This window comes from Carica papaya, chromosome 2 (genome assembly GCF_054855325.1).
Source record: "Carica papaya isolate Zhongbai chromosome 2, ASM5485532v1, whole genome shotgun sequence".
In the NCBI taxonomy this organism is placed as follows: Eukaryota; Viridiplantae; Streptophyta; class Magnoliopsida; order Brassicales; family Caricaceae; genus Carica; species Carica papaya.
The window spans coordinates 21141590-21158233 of record NC_142310.1 but is presented as its reverse complement, the minus strand read 5'-3'; the positions used below and the strand labels follow the sequence as shown (position 1 = coordinate 21158233).

The 16644-nt window shown below is 33.3% G+C and overlaps 1 protein-coding gene across 3 annotated transcripts in view; it reads left to right on the top strand.

Annotated features, from left to right (window-relative positions):
* The first annotated feature begins 1247 nt into the window (after positions 1-1247).
* The window catches only part of LOC110811411 (myosin), a 29294-nt gene continuing 13897 nt past the window's right edge, over positions 1248-16644 (top strand). Inside the window, exons 1-10 of one of the 3 annotated variants that reach the window (XM_088213578.1) lie at positions 1248-1745; positions 2047-2222; positions 4060-4135; positions 4277-4318; positions 4439-4501; positions 15209-15258; positions 15366-15393; positions 15586-15660; positions 15783-15893; positions 15977-16037. In XM_088213578.1, the coding sequence (XP_088069704.1) occupies positions 1377-1745; positions 2047-2222; positions 4060-4135; positions 4277-4318; positions 4439-4501; positions 15209-15258; positions 15366-15393; positions 15586-15660; positions 15783-15893; positions 15977-16037 (1051 nt within the window). In that variant the 5' untranslated portion in view covers positions 1248-1376. The remainder of the gene's footprint in view (positions 1746-2046; positions 2223-4059; positions 4136-4276; positions 4319-4438; positions 4502-15208; positions 15259-15365; positions 15394-15585; positions 15661-15782; positions 15894-15976; positions 16038-16644) is intronic. The other 2 variants (XR_015817133.1, XM_088213577.1) reach the window with 2 other exon arrangements.

Genomic DNA, 16644 nt, shown 5'->3' with positions numbered 1-16644 from the left:
TTTAAATCGTTCACAATTTAATCAAGGCTTACTTGTGGGTGGGATAAAAACGTAAGATGGAGGATGACTTCAAGATGTTTGTCAAAGAAAGAGTCACTGGAAGGAATACGACGAGGGATAATTAGCCACCATAAAGAAAACACGAATTAGAGAGACCAAGGTAGTTTTAATCACATAGGTGATTTTAGAAATTTTGGGTTGTAAAGTTCTAATTAGTAGCTTGGTTTGATATTTTTACATGGACCAATTTATGTTATAAGGATTGGAAAGATCAAGTCAAATACTAATAATTAGATATGTGACATTTGATATAGATGATGATCCAAATCGAATGTGTCATATATTCGATTTAAACTTATGTAATATCTTTATTAAACGTTAATAATCATGAAATAAAATATAATTTTTTGAAAAATATATGAATCAAAATAATAAAAAAGTAATACACAAATTAATTTAAACATTTTAAAGTACCATAAAAATAAATTAAAATATTTTAAAATAATATAAAGACTAAATTAGTATCTCATATCTTTAAGAATATAATACACTAATTTAGATATTAGTTCAAATTTTTGCTCATTTATGGATTTAATGATTTTTTCAAATATATATTTTTTTTTACTTTTTAAATTTGCAAAAGAAAAGTACGCTTAATAAAAATAATATTTTAAATTAACATTGAAAATTTAAATATTAAATTATACAAAAAGTATAAGGGGCTAAAATTTATGATTAAAATAATAGTTTATCTTTTTCCTATAAAAAAAAAAATCATGAGGTGACAATTTTTAAAAAAGTGATGATTAGACGAAGTATTCCAACTATCACACGGTAATTCTTATGATTTGGAATTGTGATTGAACAAAACGACATGAAATAGAATTCTACTTTAACCTTTCTAAATAATCAAATAAAATTAAGAAAATTAAGAAATAAAAATGTTAAAATATAATTACTCAATAAATAAACCGTTTAAATGTTAAAGTAAATTAATTTATTAAATGAGCATTTAATATTTTCAACCACTAATTGAAACTATCTTTTTAAAGTTTTTTTATATTAATCATTAATCTCATTAAGATCTCGAAAAGGCTCATTAATTACTCGTTAATCTTTGTCTATTTGTATTTCAGTTCTATCAGTTTAATTAATAAACTCTCCAACTAATTAATCAAACATAAACATATTTTCTAATTAGGGATCGGAAATAATTACACGTTTACATAAACAGAAAAATATATCCTACTTAGCTCCAACTTCCACTTATCTCACTCTCTGTTCCACCGAGGATCTAGCTTGTCTTACCCATCACCATTTTCATTCTGATAAACCTATATATACACACCTATGTACATATAAGCTGTACATTATTGATGGATCCGAAGCGTACGGATAGCCCGGTTTATGCCCGAAAATGGACTAGCGAGTCAGGCGGCACCGGGGGAGCTTCTTCGCCAGCAATGTCGCCGGTCCGTCATCACCACGTGCGTTCGGCCTCTGCCTCCGGGATCTCTAGTGTCAAGAGGAACCAGAACTTCGCTGCCAAAGCCGCGGCTCAACGGCTGGCTCAGGTTATGGCTTCACAGACAGCTGACGATGACGACGATGACGACAGCGATGATCCAGGGTTTCGTTACAGTGCTCCTCCTCCCATCGCTCTATCTAGGAACGCTAACAGGCCTAGTAATCGTAGTAGGCCTCCTGATACTACTTCCAGGATCACGAGATCTCCTTCTCCTGCGGTACTTCCCGACTACTACATTTTCTGCACTTCTTATTCTTCTTCTCATTCAGCTTATTTGATACAATTGAGGAGTAGCTTAAGGTTTATTGTCTTTTTTGTGTGAGTTCTTGATTGTCAAATGAGATCGATGTACAAATGTGTGTTGTATACCAGATCTCTAGAGTGTGTTTAGAACTCTGTTTAGCGTCTATTGTTTGAATGAAATTTTGAGCTACTACACAATCGAGTTTTGCTTATTGGTCAATGCTGGATCCCGGTGAATCAAACGCTAACTCGATTTCTTTGATATCTTAAATTAGTTAGCTCGGAATTCTACCGAGGAAATTCCAGCCACTCGCTCGACATCAGCTGGAAGGCCGACAATGTCTGTTCGTTCAGCAACGCCTCCGGTGCCACCACCAACTAAAACAACTATCAGGACCCCAGTTGCTGTGCCATCCATAGAGGCACCTAAAAATTGGCAGAAGGAGAAAAGGCAAGGAAACCCATATATTTGTTTGAATTTAGAAAAGTAGTATACTTATGCAGCTACCTAGAAGTATTGTGGATGATTATATATATATTCTAAATCAAGTGCAAATCTATTGCGTTTGTGCGCATACTTAAATTTGAGATTTGAGAGCCTTTTGAAATCTGTCACTAAGGGGAGCGTTTTAAAATCAAAACACGAAACTCTTTACCTAAATAACTTGTCCTGAATCAGTGAAGTAGAAGTAGAGTTAAAAATGGCTGCTATTTGGTCTATATTGGGCATTACTGATTTTTCTGGGTTTTTTCCAATTTGGGAACATGGAAAATGTTGGTTAAGTTAATGTTTGAAAATGGAAGGTATGTAAGAGCTTGGTTTTGAACTCATCCAATTACTTAGATATATTGAGTCACACTGAAGAGATGCTTTCTGCTCTGGATGCATGTGCTGCTCGGATTTCGCAGGGAAAAATTTAGATGATATTTTTCTCTCTAGTAAGTAATTTTAGATATACCTAAAATATGCATCCAAATAAGTGCATATGTGTAGGAAAACTAATGGCAGAGTCACAAGTATTCTTAAATTTAGAGAAATAGAGGAAATATGGGGAAGAGAATAGAAGAATAGACTTTTGGAGGGAAATAGGGATAAAGGTGAAACTTTATAGGGAGTAAAGAAAAACAAGGTGAAGAATTTTATGTGGACATGAAGAACAAGATAGGCAGAAAAATACTAGACCAAAATGTAAAATACTTCGCTAGAAAATTGTCAGTTCCAATCTTCACATAAGTTGTCGACTAGAAAATATTTATATACTTTCTAACTCTAACTGAAAAAGAAAACAACTAATAGAAAAAAGGAAAACAAATCCAGTTTCTGAAAGTTCTTAACATTAACCGAGCTGACATGTGCCCTGATACCATTTGTAGTGCCTCGAGTCTAAGCACCACAAGTCCACATATCACAACTTTCACCACTCAAATCATTAATTTCCTGATCAAGATCATATATCACAAACACAAATTACAAGCTAAAGGCCATAAATATGCTTTGATACCATTCTAACGTCCCAAAAGCAAACACCAGTAGCTCAACAACTTCTCGGATTCAAACTGTTGAATATAAAAAACTGAGTTTATTATTAGTGTATGACATGAGCCCGGCTATGGAGCTTAACAATTGTATATTTTTCTAATGTGGGATTGAAGTATCATAATTCCTAAGATATTTTGAACATTTTCTCATATCTACTTTACTAAATAACCAAAATCTTATTGACACATCAACCATATAACCTGCCAATAATATAATAAAAAAATTTGTTTAAAAAATTCACTAAGACTTTGAGGACATTATTAAGGACAAAAAAACTTCAGCAATATCTTTTGTTGTGATCATAAGAGACCACAATATTAGATCTATAATTTTTAAAATCTGAAATGGTAATATACTTGATAGAAAACTAGTCAAATATGATGACATTATAACGACTTATATATGATAAAAAAAATCAGTTCAAGAGAAATATAACTTCTTACTGATTTCCTTATTTAAAATATAATAATAACAATAATAATAAAAAAGACTGGTAACGAGAAAACAAAATTCAAAGTTTCCATATTTCCTGTATTGGAAATAAGAAGAATCTCTAAAAAGTATTGTAATCAGTTCCTTCTTTAGGTTAGGTGATTCTTCATCGGTATGTATTTGAAAATTTATTTGCATGTTTACTTGTATGTATGAATGTATGTTATTTGTTTGAATACTGAACATTAGATTGTTTCACCATTTTGGAAGTTTGCATCAATTACTTAGTGCCAAAACTAAATAAGTATTATTACAGATTCTCATCAGATATTGGACATTTCAACTCAAAAGATATTGGAGATCAGCGTGAGGTTTCTGCACTTCGTGATGAAGTATGCAAATTATTTTTGTCAAATTTTTATGCAGTATTATTCGAACAAGCAGTCTCTAATCCAGAGGCACAAGATGGATTTATTCATATGTTCTGCAAATGCTTAAATATCATTGCAAATTGACAACTATTTAACTTGCAGCTTGAGATGCTACAAGAGGAGAATGAGAACCTTCTTGATAAGGTGCATAACTATTCTGCCTCCCACCCTCTGTCTCTTGGCTTTTTGTTTCACCAAAAGACTTCTGTTTATCTGTGTCTTACAGCAATTTGTATTGTAACGATTCCTAAATTTATCGTACAGCTCAGACTTGAGGAAGAGAGATGTAAGGAAGTAGAGGCCAGGGTTAGAGAGCTTGAGAAACAGGTACTTCTTTGCTTCTCTGAATTGTAACACGATGGTTGCATTGTGGTTATCTGCATGGTTCAATTTGCAATACCAACTCTTTATCATACAACCACCACCACAATCCTTAGAAGAAGCATAAAGTAGAAACTTTTTAGGTGCATATTTTAAAATCTCTGGACTACATGTTTGACATTAACAATATCAATATTACTAAATTGTTTCAGATTAGAAGCTTTGTATGTGCTTGTTTCTAAATCTTTGGACTATATATGTTTAACATCAACTTTACCAAGATTGCAAATTGTTCGTCTTCCAACAAATGCACGTCTTGCTATAGGCTCATAACATTAATATATGGTATTTTTATCTCCCAACTCTTGAGCATAGATTGGGATTTGTTGGATGGGTTTATTTTCTGTAACATAACCTTGCATTCCACAGCCTTGAATGAATTGTAAGTAAGAGCTTAAGCAAGCAACTTACTCATCACTTCAAGCCTCTTTAGGCTAACAGGGTTTTCTCTTAATCGATAAACTATATCAGCATTGCTTTATAGCTTCTTTAGCATCCTTGTCTTCTTTTTTTTTTATGCATATTGGATTAACTTTAGGTTTAAATAGATTAACAGTAATAATTCTATTAAACATAAAACTAATAGCATCTATTATTATAGTTTTAGTAACTTTAAGATTTTATTATTATTAGTATTTAGTTTTCTTATTGTTATTAATATTTCTTAATTTACTCTTATTTGGGGAAGGTTACCTAGGAAATATGATAAATGTCTTTCTAAAATCACTTTTGAAATAGACTTTAATTAGTTAATAAAATATTTTTAAGTGTTTCTCAGTTTTCTAGTTGTATGATGTAATCAAGCCTTTTGATGCTTAAAATTTTTTAGATATGATATTTTTAAAATTCTAGGTCTAATGCATACGTTTTTATCCCCAAACTTCTCAATAAGTAAACTAACAATAATTTCAGTAAAGTGGAAGTCAATTACAATTATCGTTTATGAATGAGCTATTAGTCACTATGAGTCTGTTGTATATACTTATAATATAGGCTTATAGGTAGACCTTATTACCCTAATGACTCATTTAATAATCGAACCAAATAGACCCATTTAACTCAATGGTAGAGTAATACCATGGTAAGGCGTAATATGATTTATCCTATATTAGTGGCAGAGCTAAAAGAAAAACCTAAAAACGACATTTCTAAAAAGGCCCACCATGCCGTTAGGCAGCTGCAACAACTCTAACTCAAGTTAATTGAACAATTGCAAGCTAATTCAATAGTCACCATTAGGCAGTGAGTGACGCTGCCCCTATCACCTGCCTCAAAAGACCCTAATTGGCAACAACTCGAAGCCCCCGGTAGAAAATGCACCATTTGTAACCGCAAGTTCTCTCAACTGCTAACTCTCTCGATACCGTCCTCTGTGGCCATCTCAACACTGGTGGTCTGATCTGCAACCACAGTAGCAAATTGACCCTACTTGCGTAAACTCGACTCTGTCTAGTGACTAGAACTTGCCCTGTGGACCCATGCATGCAAGACCCATAAGTGGGCAGTGCAAACTCATTAAGACCCGTAAGTGGGCGGTGCAAACTCATTCTCTTTCTTGACTTTTTAAACTGAGTTGATCAAATCACTTCACCCAGATTGATTATCTCCTTTTAGACTAGTTTGAGGTTACTCAAGAACTTTATCTACCTAAAGAGATTTTTCTAGAAGGTTAATATAAGGAGAAACTTAAGCCAACGATTGGGTCTAGTGATGTTCAACTCAGGATGAATTTGAAGCACTAATTGGTCAATATGTTGATTTCATCCTACCACAAGGATTTCACAAGCCTAGACAATTATATGTTTACATTATGTTTGCTGCTAAAAAGAATGATCTAGCATAGACTTTCTTGAATTTCCTGGGGAATGCTCGAATATCACTGTTTTAAATTACTCACCACTGAAAAAATCATAGAAGAGCTTTCTCCATTTTCAAGAGATCGTTGCAAAATGGTTTGGCATTGGTACTATACATTTTAGGAGTTTATTATTATAGCTTTAGTAACTTTAGGATTTTAATATTAGTAGTATTTAGTTTTTCAATTTGTATTAGTAGTATTATTTCCTAATCCTATTTTTTTTTTTGAGATAAAAGAATATATATTAAGTATACAGCAGGAAGGGGGTGCCACCCATGCACAAAAATATTTATATCTTGACTAAAACATCAATGACCTTCCCAAAATCATCCCGCCCATATAGGTCATGTCCTAATATTAGAGACCCAAAAACATTAATCCATTTATTTCTAATTTTGGTGATATCCCCCCCACACTCATTAAATGTTCTGTTGTTTCTCTCTTTTCATACCATCCAAAAAATAGTTTGAGGAATAAACTTTATATTTTCGACTTTTTACAAATCCCACCTCACACCCAAAGTTCAACCCTAACTGTACCTGCAATCACCTAGTTGATACTCAGTAGACTGTACACCGTAGACCAAATATTATATGATAACTTTTGATTTAAAAGAATTTTGATTGAATGACTTGAAATAGGTGAATATACAAAATTTATAGTAATTTACAATGATCAAGACTGATATCTCTCTATCTACAACTATATAATCTAATTATGAAAAGGTATAAATATACAAGCTGTACAAATCAAATACTTTTTATTTATCACAACATCCCCCCTTAAATTAGTGCTGGTTGATCAAGAAGTATCAATTTGTCAACTAGAAGTTAATGACGTTGTCAAGTAAGTGACTTAGTAAATACATTAGCAATCTACAAAGTTGTGGAAACATGTGGAAGAGAAATATCATGATTAGGAACAATCTCTCGAATGTAATGACAATCCATTTTAATATGTTTAGTACGCTCATGGTAGACTGGATTAGTAGCAATTTGAATAGCACTTGTATTATCTGCATGAAGAGAAGTAGGAGCAGATTGAGGGAATTTGAGCTCAGTCAACAACCCTCTAAGCCAAGTAATCTCAGAGTATGCAACAGACACGACACGACACTTAGATTTGGTAGAAGATTTCGAGATCTGATTTTGTTTCTTACTCTTTCATGATATCAAGAAATCCCCAAGAAACATATACCAATATGTGACAGACCGAGGAGTATTTGGACAAATAGCTCAATTCGCGTCCCTAAAAGCACTAAATTGTATAGAAGATCCAGTAGGAAAGAATAAATCTCGACCTGGAGAACCACGAAAATATTTGATGATGCGATGAACTATAGTTGAGTGAAGATATCGCGGAGAGTGCATAAATTGACTAACTTGTTAGACAAGAAAGGAGATGTCAGGTATAATAATAGTCAAGTAGTTTAAGTTCTCCACTAATTGTTGATACAAAGGTGGATTAGAAAGTAGTTATCTCTCTTCCTTATGGTACTTAACATTCATTTCTAGAGGAGTATCAATTGACGAAGAATCCTGAAGACCAGCCAAAGAAATTAAGTCTTGAGCATATTTATGCTGATATAAGATTATATCGGAAGAGTTAGAGTTAACTTATAACCTTAAGAAATATGTAAGCTGGTCAAAATCCTTCATTTGAAATGAATCGCGAAGATAGTGTTGAAGTTGAGTAATCAATAAAAAATATGTTCCCGTTATAACAATATCATCAACATAGACCAGTAGAATCACAATTCTAATAAAAGTTTTTTGCAAAAATAGAAAGAGTCATATTGACTTTGTACAAACTTAAATTGAAGTAAGGTAGATTGAAACTTCTCAAACCATGCCCGCGAAACTTGTTTTAAATCATACAATGAGCAATTCAACTTACAACTTTAGAAGTAGATGAAGAGAACAAATCGGAAGGAGGTGTCATATAGCTTCTCTTTGAGATCACCATGTAGAAAAACATTTTTTACATTCATTTATTTGAGCGGCCAACACTATGAAGCAACAATAACAAGAATTGTTCGCACGGACTACATTTTAGTCATAGGAGGAGCATATGTCTTCTCATAGTTTACCCCATACTCTCGTTGATTACCAAGGACAACCAATTTAGCCTTATAACGCTCAAGATTTACATCAGAGCAAAGTTTGAGTGAGCAAACCTACTTACATCCAATAGGTTTGATTGTAGGTGGACATGCAATAATGTTCTAAGTACGATTATTCTGAGGAGCCCAAAGTTCCTCTTGTTTTACTTGCTTCGACACTTATGCTTAACAAATTGGATTAAGAAGATGGAACTATAATAGAAGATAAACAACACCAAATAATGTATTATAAGAACTATACCAATTTGGAAGACGGGAGACTCTGATGGGGCATCTCAAGGGTGGTGGTGTAGGATCAGATGGCGGATCTGGATTAGGATGGGGGAGCTACGAAGGACGTCGTTCATACACATATCCAGACTTGAACTGATTAGGAGAAGAAGACAAATCATCAAAACTAAGAAGAATAGCTACATCAGGGAATGACTGATCACGAGTGGGAAAGAAAAATTGATTTTTGAAGAAAATGATATTACGAGAAACATGAAGATTCTTAAAAAATTGATTTATGAAGAAAACGATATTATGAGAATTACGAAACTTCTTAAAAGAAGCATCATAACAAACAAAACCTTTGTGATTTGTACTGTATCCCAGAAATGCACATTTAACAAATTGAGTAGAAAGTTTATGACATTCATGAGAGGACAAGTGACCAAAACAAATACAACGAAATATATATGGATGCCCATAGTGAGGATGCTGTTGATAAAGAAGAAAATAAGGAGACTCAAAGTTTATAGATTGAGAAAGTAGTATATTAATAAGATAAGTTGGTGTAGATAGATAAAGATTCAACCCAAAACTGAGGTAGAACATAAAATTTAAGTAACAATGTGCGAGTAACTTCTAAGAGATGGCGATTCTTTTGCTCATCCACATCATTTTGTTGAGGTGTGTGTGGACAAGAACGTTGTGAGATGATACCTTTTTCATTTAGAAATTCATAAAACACATTAAACATGTATTCTTTACTAGAATCAGATTGATGAATTTTAATGGTAGCAGAACATTGAGTTTCAACAAATGCAACAAAAGTCTTAAAAGTTGTAAGAATCTCATATTTGGAACGAAAAAAATAAATTCAAATAAATTGACTGTGTTCATCAATAAATGTCACAAAATACTTATAATGTGTATAATAAATAGCATGTGTGATTCCCCATACATCACTATGAGTAATTTCAAAACATTTATATACATGACTATCAACAATAAGAAATGTAAGAATTTTACTCTGTCCCAATTTATGAATTGCACAATCAAAAGAAAGACCAAAAAATTGATTTTTACTGCTTAATAGTCCAGAATTCAACAAATAAGACATTACAGTCGAATTGAAGTGTTCTAAACATTTATGTTACACCTCACTATTATTAATGACGGTAGAATAAGGTAAGAAAATATTATTAGGAATGGAAATATGTAGATGAAACAAGCATCCACCTTTAGGCTCCTTCGTGATCACCGTCCCTAATACTTGATCCTGCACACAATAACCATCATGAGAAAAATGTACATCATAGTTATCATCAACTGATTGACCAACTGAAAGAAAATTATCAGAAAGTCTAGGTGATAGATAGACATTGTTAAAAATTAGAGTAATATCACCAACTGTAGTAATGGACAAACTGTTGCCATTTTCAACTTGAAAAAGTTTTGAACCATGATACGGGCGAACATTTTTCAACAAATTAGCTAAACCAGTCATGTGATTTGATGCAACATAATCAACAAGCCAAGTTTTAGATAAAGAATTACCATTACTTTGAATTCTCGGGGTTGATAAGCCTAAAACTATCACTTGTTACACCATTTCATGAGTAAAAACAACATTTTGATTGATTGCATTGATGTAGTCGAGGGCCTGGACTAAGTTTGATAATTGGAAGAGCTGCCAAGCCTGAAAAGCTGTGCTCTGACGATTTTCAGGGTGAATTGAACATTCTTTGATAATATGCCATTGCTTTCTGCAATTACTGCAAAATTTCCTAGTACAGTCTGCAACAATATGCCCATAATTCTTGTAACTAAAACATTGAACCGTACTCATATCTCTTCCCTTACCTTTTCCCTGAGCTGATAATGTTGTGTGTTTTGACCATCTTTCTTGTTCAAGAGTGGTTTGTATAAGAAGACATTGTTTTTCATGAATTAATTAACTGAAACACACATCCAAGGAGGGAGGAGGATGGTCATTCATTAGATTAGAATGAACATTTTCAAAATTTGATTATAGCTTCATTAAAAATGATCACGGTTACTAATCTCATGAACAAGTAAAACATAAGGAAGAGAATCTTTAGACACATATGCACAAACTATACCAAAAAATTCTGTCCATAAATTTTGAAAACCAAAAAAATATTTTTAAATAGACTCCCTTGGTTATAATTTGCAATATCACACTTCAATTGAAATCTCCTGGTTGAATTTATTTGATTGTACAACTTTTTCAAATACTTCCACATTGTCTGTGCAATTTTATAGGGATGTAAATTAAGAATTAATTGAGGTTCACATGACCCAATAATCCAAGACATCACCCTGACATTCTTGTTCTTCCATTGCTTCAATTCAGTAGCATCTGTCGGTGTTGGATCAGTACCATCAAGGTGTGCTCATAATTCTTTTCCAATAACATATAATTGAAATTGAAATGTTAAATAATTTTTTTCTATTACTTTAACACAAAATTCAAATTTATCACTAAACATTTCCACCATATAAAATAATTCAAAATTAACTCAAATATAGAGAGATAAGCAGCCCAATATAGCTGAAAGATTACCAAAATACATGAGCTTCCTCTCCACCGAAAATTGATTTGCAACCTCAACCAAAAAAAGTAAAAATTTGCTTTGTTGTTGATGAAAAATCACACAGATGAAGATTAGCAATCTGCGGTAGTCTAAAACGCCAATAACACCAAGAATAATAAAAAAAATCATTAAACTCTATGACCAGGGCTCTAATACCATGATAATGAATTTTGATTGAATGACTTGATGTCTTTTTGCCTTTCTTTCATTGAAGAAATAGATGAATGTACAAAAGTTAAAAGACTAATTTACAGTAATTTACAATGATTAATGCTATTATCTCTCTAGCTACAACTATATAATTTAATTATGCAAAGATATAAAATATACAGGCTGTACAAATTAAATGTTTTTTTATCTATGGCAACATCATATACCACGGGGTATCAAATGAGGATATGATTACAAGATTCAGCTGCTTTCATACACATGTAGCAACCATTAACCATGATTTTGCCTATTCTCATCAACTTGTCAATGGTAAAAATACATACCCCGCTTAATTCTCGGTGTTGCCTTCACTTTCCATATTTGTTGAGACAGAAACTGGCCCTATCCCTGACTCTTTTGAGCAGGTGAGTGTAGAAAGAATTGACGGTGAACATCTCGTCCTTTTTCGGTTTCCATGCCACCTTATCCTTATATCTTCACTTAGCTGAACAGTAGACATCAGCAGGAGTAATGCCTCAAATTCTTCAATCTCCTAATCATTAAGATTTCTAAACAAATTCAAGTTCTACATGCTGTTAGTGTCCTCCCCTCTGATCACCTCCTCCACCATATTCTTCCTTTGGGCAATAGCATATATTTTTGGGAAGTGATTCCTAAGACTACCCCTCCCAGTCCACTTGTCGTCCCAAAAGCAGATGTTATTGCCCCACCGAAGCTTCCATTGGAGACATTCCAAGAACTGATGTCCCTCCGATCCAATCTTCCTCCATAAATCCATCCCATGAGGCCTCACCACCTCTCTAATAGACCCTCTCCCTACCTCTGCAACCCATCGAGCCTCAATCACCGGCTCCATATCCTCCTCTCCTCCATAAGATACCTCTATAACCACTTTCCATGCAAGGCCCTGTTCATGTCAACAAACAATCTAAGTCTTAGGCTCCCCCTTCTCCAAAGACTACTTCAGTTCATCCTACTTCATCAAATGATATTTTCTGCTCGTCTCATCATCCCTCCATAAGAAGAGTCATTGAATGTTTTCCAACTTTTTATCAATCTTTTTCGGAAATTATTGCCTATTCCTATTAGTAACTATTTCTTAGCTTAGTCTTATTTGGTAAAGGTTATCTAGGAAATATTATAAATATTTCTGAAATTTTACTTTGGAAACAAACTTAGTTATTTAATAAAATACTTTGAGAATTTTGAATTCTTTGGTTGTATGATGTCACCAAACCTTTGAATGTGTTATGTAGACCTATTACACGTGATATCTAAGAAGTACTAGGTGTGATGCCTATATTTTTATTCCAAAACTTTTAAGTACGCAAATTGACCCTAAGTTGTCCTACATTCCTGTAATTTTTCTTTTTGTTTACAGATATGACTTTCTGTTTACAGGTAAAAAGAAAACAGGTTCCCTGATGTAGGAATTAGGGGTCAACCCTAACTATCCATGGCGGAAGTCCAGTTGCATGAATTCTCTAAGAAGATCTGGTTCTATTACCGTACATGTAGTCTCTGATTCTTGCACCTCCATACTGTATGCAGACCATAAATTAAGTCGATTGCAATTGCACCTTTCTGAAAAGGATTGGATGAAGCCTTTAAGAGTTAGTTTCAGATGGCTTGATACCCTTGGGAGGCTGCTAAGTTGCATCCAAGATTAGAGAGAAGTTCAGGTTTTGGGATTATCAACAATTACAGGCTGTTGGGTTTGGCTTTGATACAATGTTGTAAAAGTCAACAGAACCAGAGAGTATTTTCTGTGTATTTAAGTTCATCATATACAACATACACACACAAGGCTTCTATACGTATAGATGGCTACAAAATAACAGATTAAACAATCAAGGGATTTACACTAGACTAAAAAGATATTTATAGAACTAAAAAGCAAAGCAGATCCTGTGGAGAGAATTATGGCAATCAATATTTGTGAATAAAAAAAAGAGAGCAGTTGTCATGGACAGTTCCTGATTGAGGGAAGAAGAATTAAAAACCAGTAATTGAATCTCTTTGATGTTATGAGTTTTGAAATTGCAAGTGAGTTTGGGTCTCTTTGGGGTCAATGATTGAAGGATTGAAAGTTGAGTGGCTTAAATAAGAGAAATTTAGAGGAGAAAGGAATGGAGTGGGAAATAAGGGAGGCTAGGAAGAAGGATAAGTAGGATTGAGGCCTTAATGTCGAGCTTGTGGTTTTCAAGATTAGAAATGGGCAGACTGTATGCTTTTGGGAAGGTAGGTGGCGTGATGGAAGCCCATTGAGAGTCCTATTCCCAAACATCTTCTCTTGGCCACAGTTAAGGAAGCCATAGTTAGTGATGTTGCAGACACTGATTTGAATGGCAGTACTGTTTGCATCATCACTCTCTCTAGGAACCTCAATGATTTATTGGTGCTCTAGTACCTGAATTTGATGGCCCTTTTATCTAATTGCTGTTGGATTATTCCAAGGAAGGTTGTCCCGTCTAGTCCCTTGCCCAAGATAGGAAGTTCTCAGTAAACTCACTATTGCAATCAAAACACTACAACCTTTGATTTCCATGAAAGCAAATTTGGAAGAGCAGAGCTTCTCCCCTCACAACTCTTTTTGGTTTAGGAAGCTAGATGGGGAAGAATCCTTACTGTAAACATCAAAAGGAAAAGAGAAATATCATTGCCAACAGCTATCCTTTGTGTCTCAATGAGTATTAATCCTCAAACCAAACAGCCATCAAAGTACGAGTATAATATCACTAGCAAAATATGAACTTGACTCTAAGCATAATTGATAGCTCAGTAAACATCCTATTTAGTTTTCTAAAACCTAAATATCTTAAATTACTGGATTCAGCAAATTAACTGCATTTTAAATTTCCTAGACTTTAATATTCTAAATAATCAATTTATCTAAGAATAAACAAAATATTAACGTTACATGGCAAGCCACTTCTGATGGTGTACAACTTTTTTGCAGCATAGCGTTGCAAATCTGTTCCCATTTAGAAATACTGCCAAAAATAAGTCAAATCTACATTATTACTTTACGATATAAGTCTGATGACTTCCTTTCAAAATTACTTGTAGTTAGGGAAAGTTATGCGATACAAGTGAAATAAATGTGCTAATATCTTTGTGGATATAGTAATCATATATACTAGGGCTCATATGTTTTGATATATTTTATGTTTTTCTTTAATATTTGGCTTATTGATTAAATATTAACAGCTCTAGAATTTAAAGACTATTTATGAAATTCATTAGTTTCTATTACAGTTTAATTTTCTGTTGTGATGTTAGGTATTTTTTCTCTTCAATGTACAAGTGGTGCCAACACACAGAGCACCTGCAGAATGCACTTCTAGACCGTTCGATGATTGTTTGAATAGTCCAAAAATTTCATAGTTAATTTTCAAGATATGAGATATGTGCTTCGGTTTTTCCCTTTTTTTTCTTTTTCCTACATTGGTTTTCTTCTTTTTTTTTTTTTAGCTGAAAGGACCCACTTTCGTCTTTTTTGCACTGCAGAAAAATAGTGGTATTCATAGTTCTACTTAACATGGGAGTATATTGAGTTTGTTGCATAAAATGTCCGCATGAAAAGCTCTGAAACATTGTTAACTTACATTAATTTTTCGTTTTATTTCTCTTTCTTTTGCATATTAAATTTTCTCTTCGTCTTCCTGAACTTTTAGGTGGCTGCTCTTGGAGAAGGTGTATCCTTGGAAGCTAAACTATTGAGCAGGTAAGTTTTTATTCTAGACGCTGTAGTTTCTCCTTGCCTTCACTCCACTTCTTTTGCTGCTTGTGTCTTGATTTTTCATTATAATTTTATTGTCTTAACATTTGCAGAAAAGAAGCTGCATTGCGACAAAGAGAGGTACTTTGGGAATGTGATTTGTGCTTCCTGTGGATGTTTAATAAAACCTGTGAACAAATTAAAGTTTGCCTTTTTTTTGTTGCTATTATCCACTGTTTGGATAAAAAGGATGTTACTTTTTTCTAATATGGTGGAGTAGTCCACTTTTTTCATTGTAAGGCTAAAATGAAGTGGTAATTGCCATTTTGACAGGCTGCCCTTAAGAATGTTAAACAAAACAAGGATGTTGTGGATAAGGAAACTGCATCTCTCCGGTCTGAAGTCGAGGTGAGTCTGTACTGTGTAGTCCTCATAGTTACTTTTGTCCTTCCTAATTTATTTATAGTTTTTGCAACAGTCTTTTCCTGCTGGAAAGCATTTTAACCTATCTAATTGCTTGCATGACTAAGAATGCGAAAGATAAGTCTGCGGCTATCATACAGAAGCTTCATGGAGCTGAATCTGAAGTCAAAGCCCTTCGTACAATGACACAGAGAATGATATTGACACAAAAGGAGATGGTTTGTGATTGCTCTTACATTGTTGTAGATGTATATTTAGCAGCCATTAGCACTTTAGTTATTTAAATTTATCTGCTTTTTAGGAAGAAGTTGTTCTCAAGAGGTGTTGGCTTGCTCGCTACTGGGGACTAGCTACCAAATATGGTAACCGTTGGCTTATATAAGCTTTTATTTGTTGTAGAATCTTCTATTGTTTTGTTTTAAATTTGACTCATTATTGTTAATAAAACACCTTCCTATGTTTATAGTTAAGCTATGTAACACCTGAGCTTGGAAATTAGGATCGGGATAATCAAAATTATATTAAAAAATATATATTTATTCCAAATTGTTAATAACGGCTCAAAATTTAATTGAATGGTAATATTGAATTAATAAAGTATTAACAGAAGTAATTAAGAATTTAGAATTTATATTTATTGTATAGTTTAATCAGAATACTTAATAGGGTTACGAGAATATCCCTTGAAAGAAATTAAAATAACAGAAAGAAAAATGCAACTAAAAACCTATAGGATCGACCTCCGCAGTACAATTGGTGGAAAACGGGAGACAACCTTTAATCGCTAACTTTTTTACTGTTCAGGATCCAAATTTTGGTCGTTCTAATATAAAATTATTAAATAAGGGGAATAAGTTACATTAACTCAGTAAGAATATCAATACTTTACAACTGATATGGAAAATCAAAAGTTGGTAAAAATCGCAAAACAACCAATTGAGTTATTTTCTTTTTAGGTAAATTTATTTA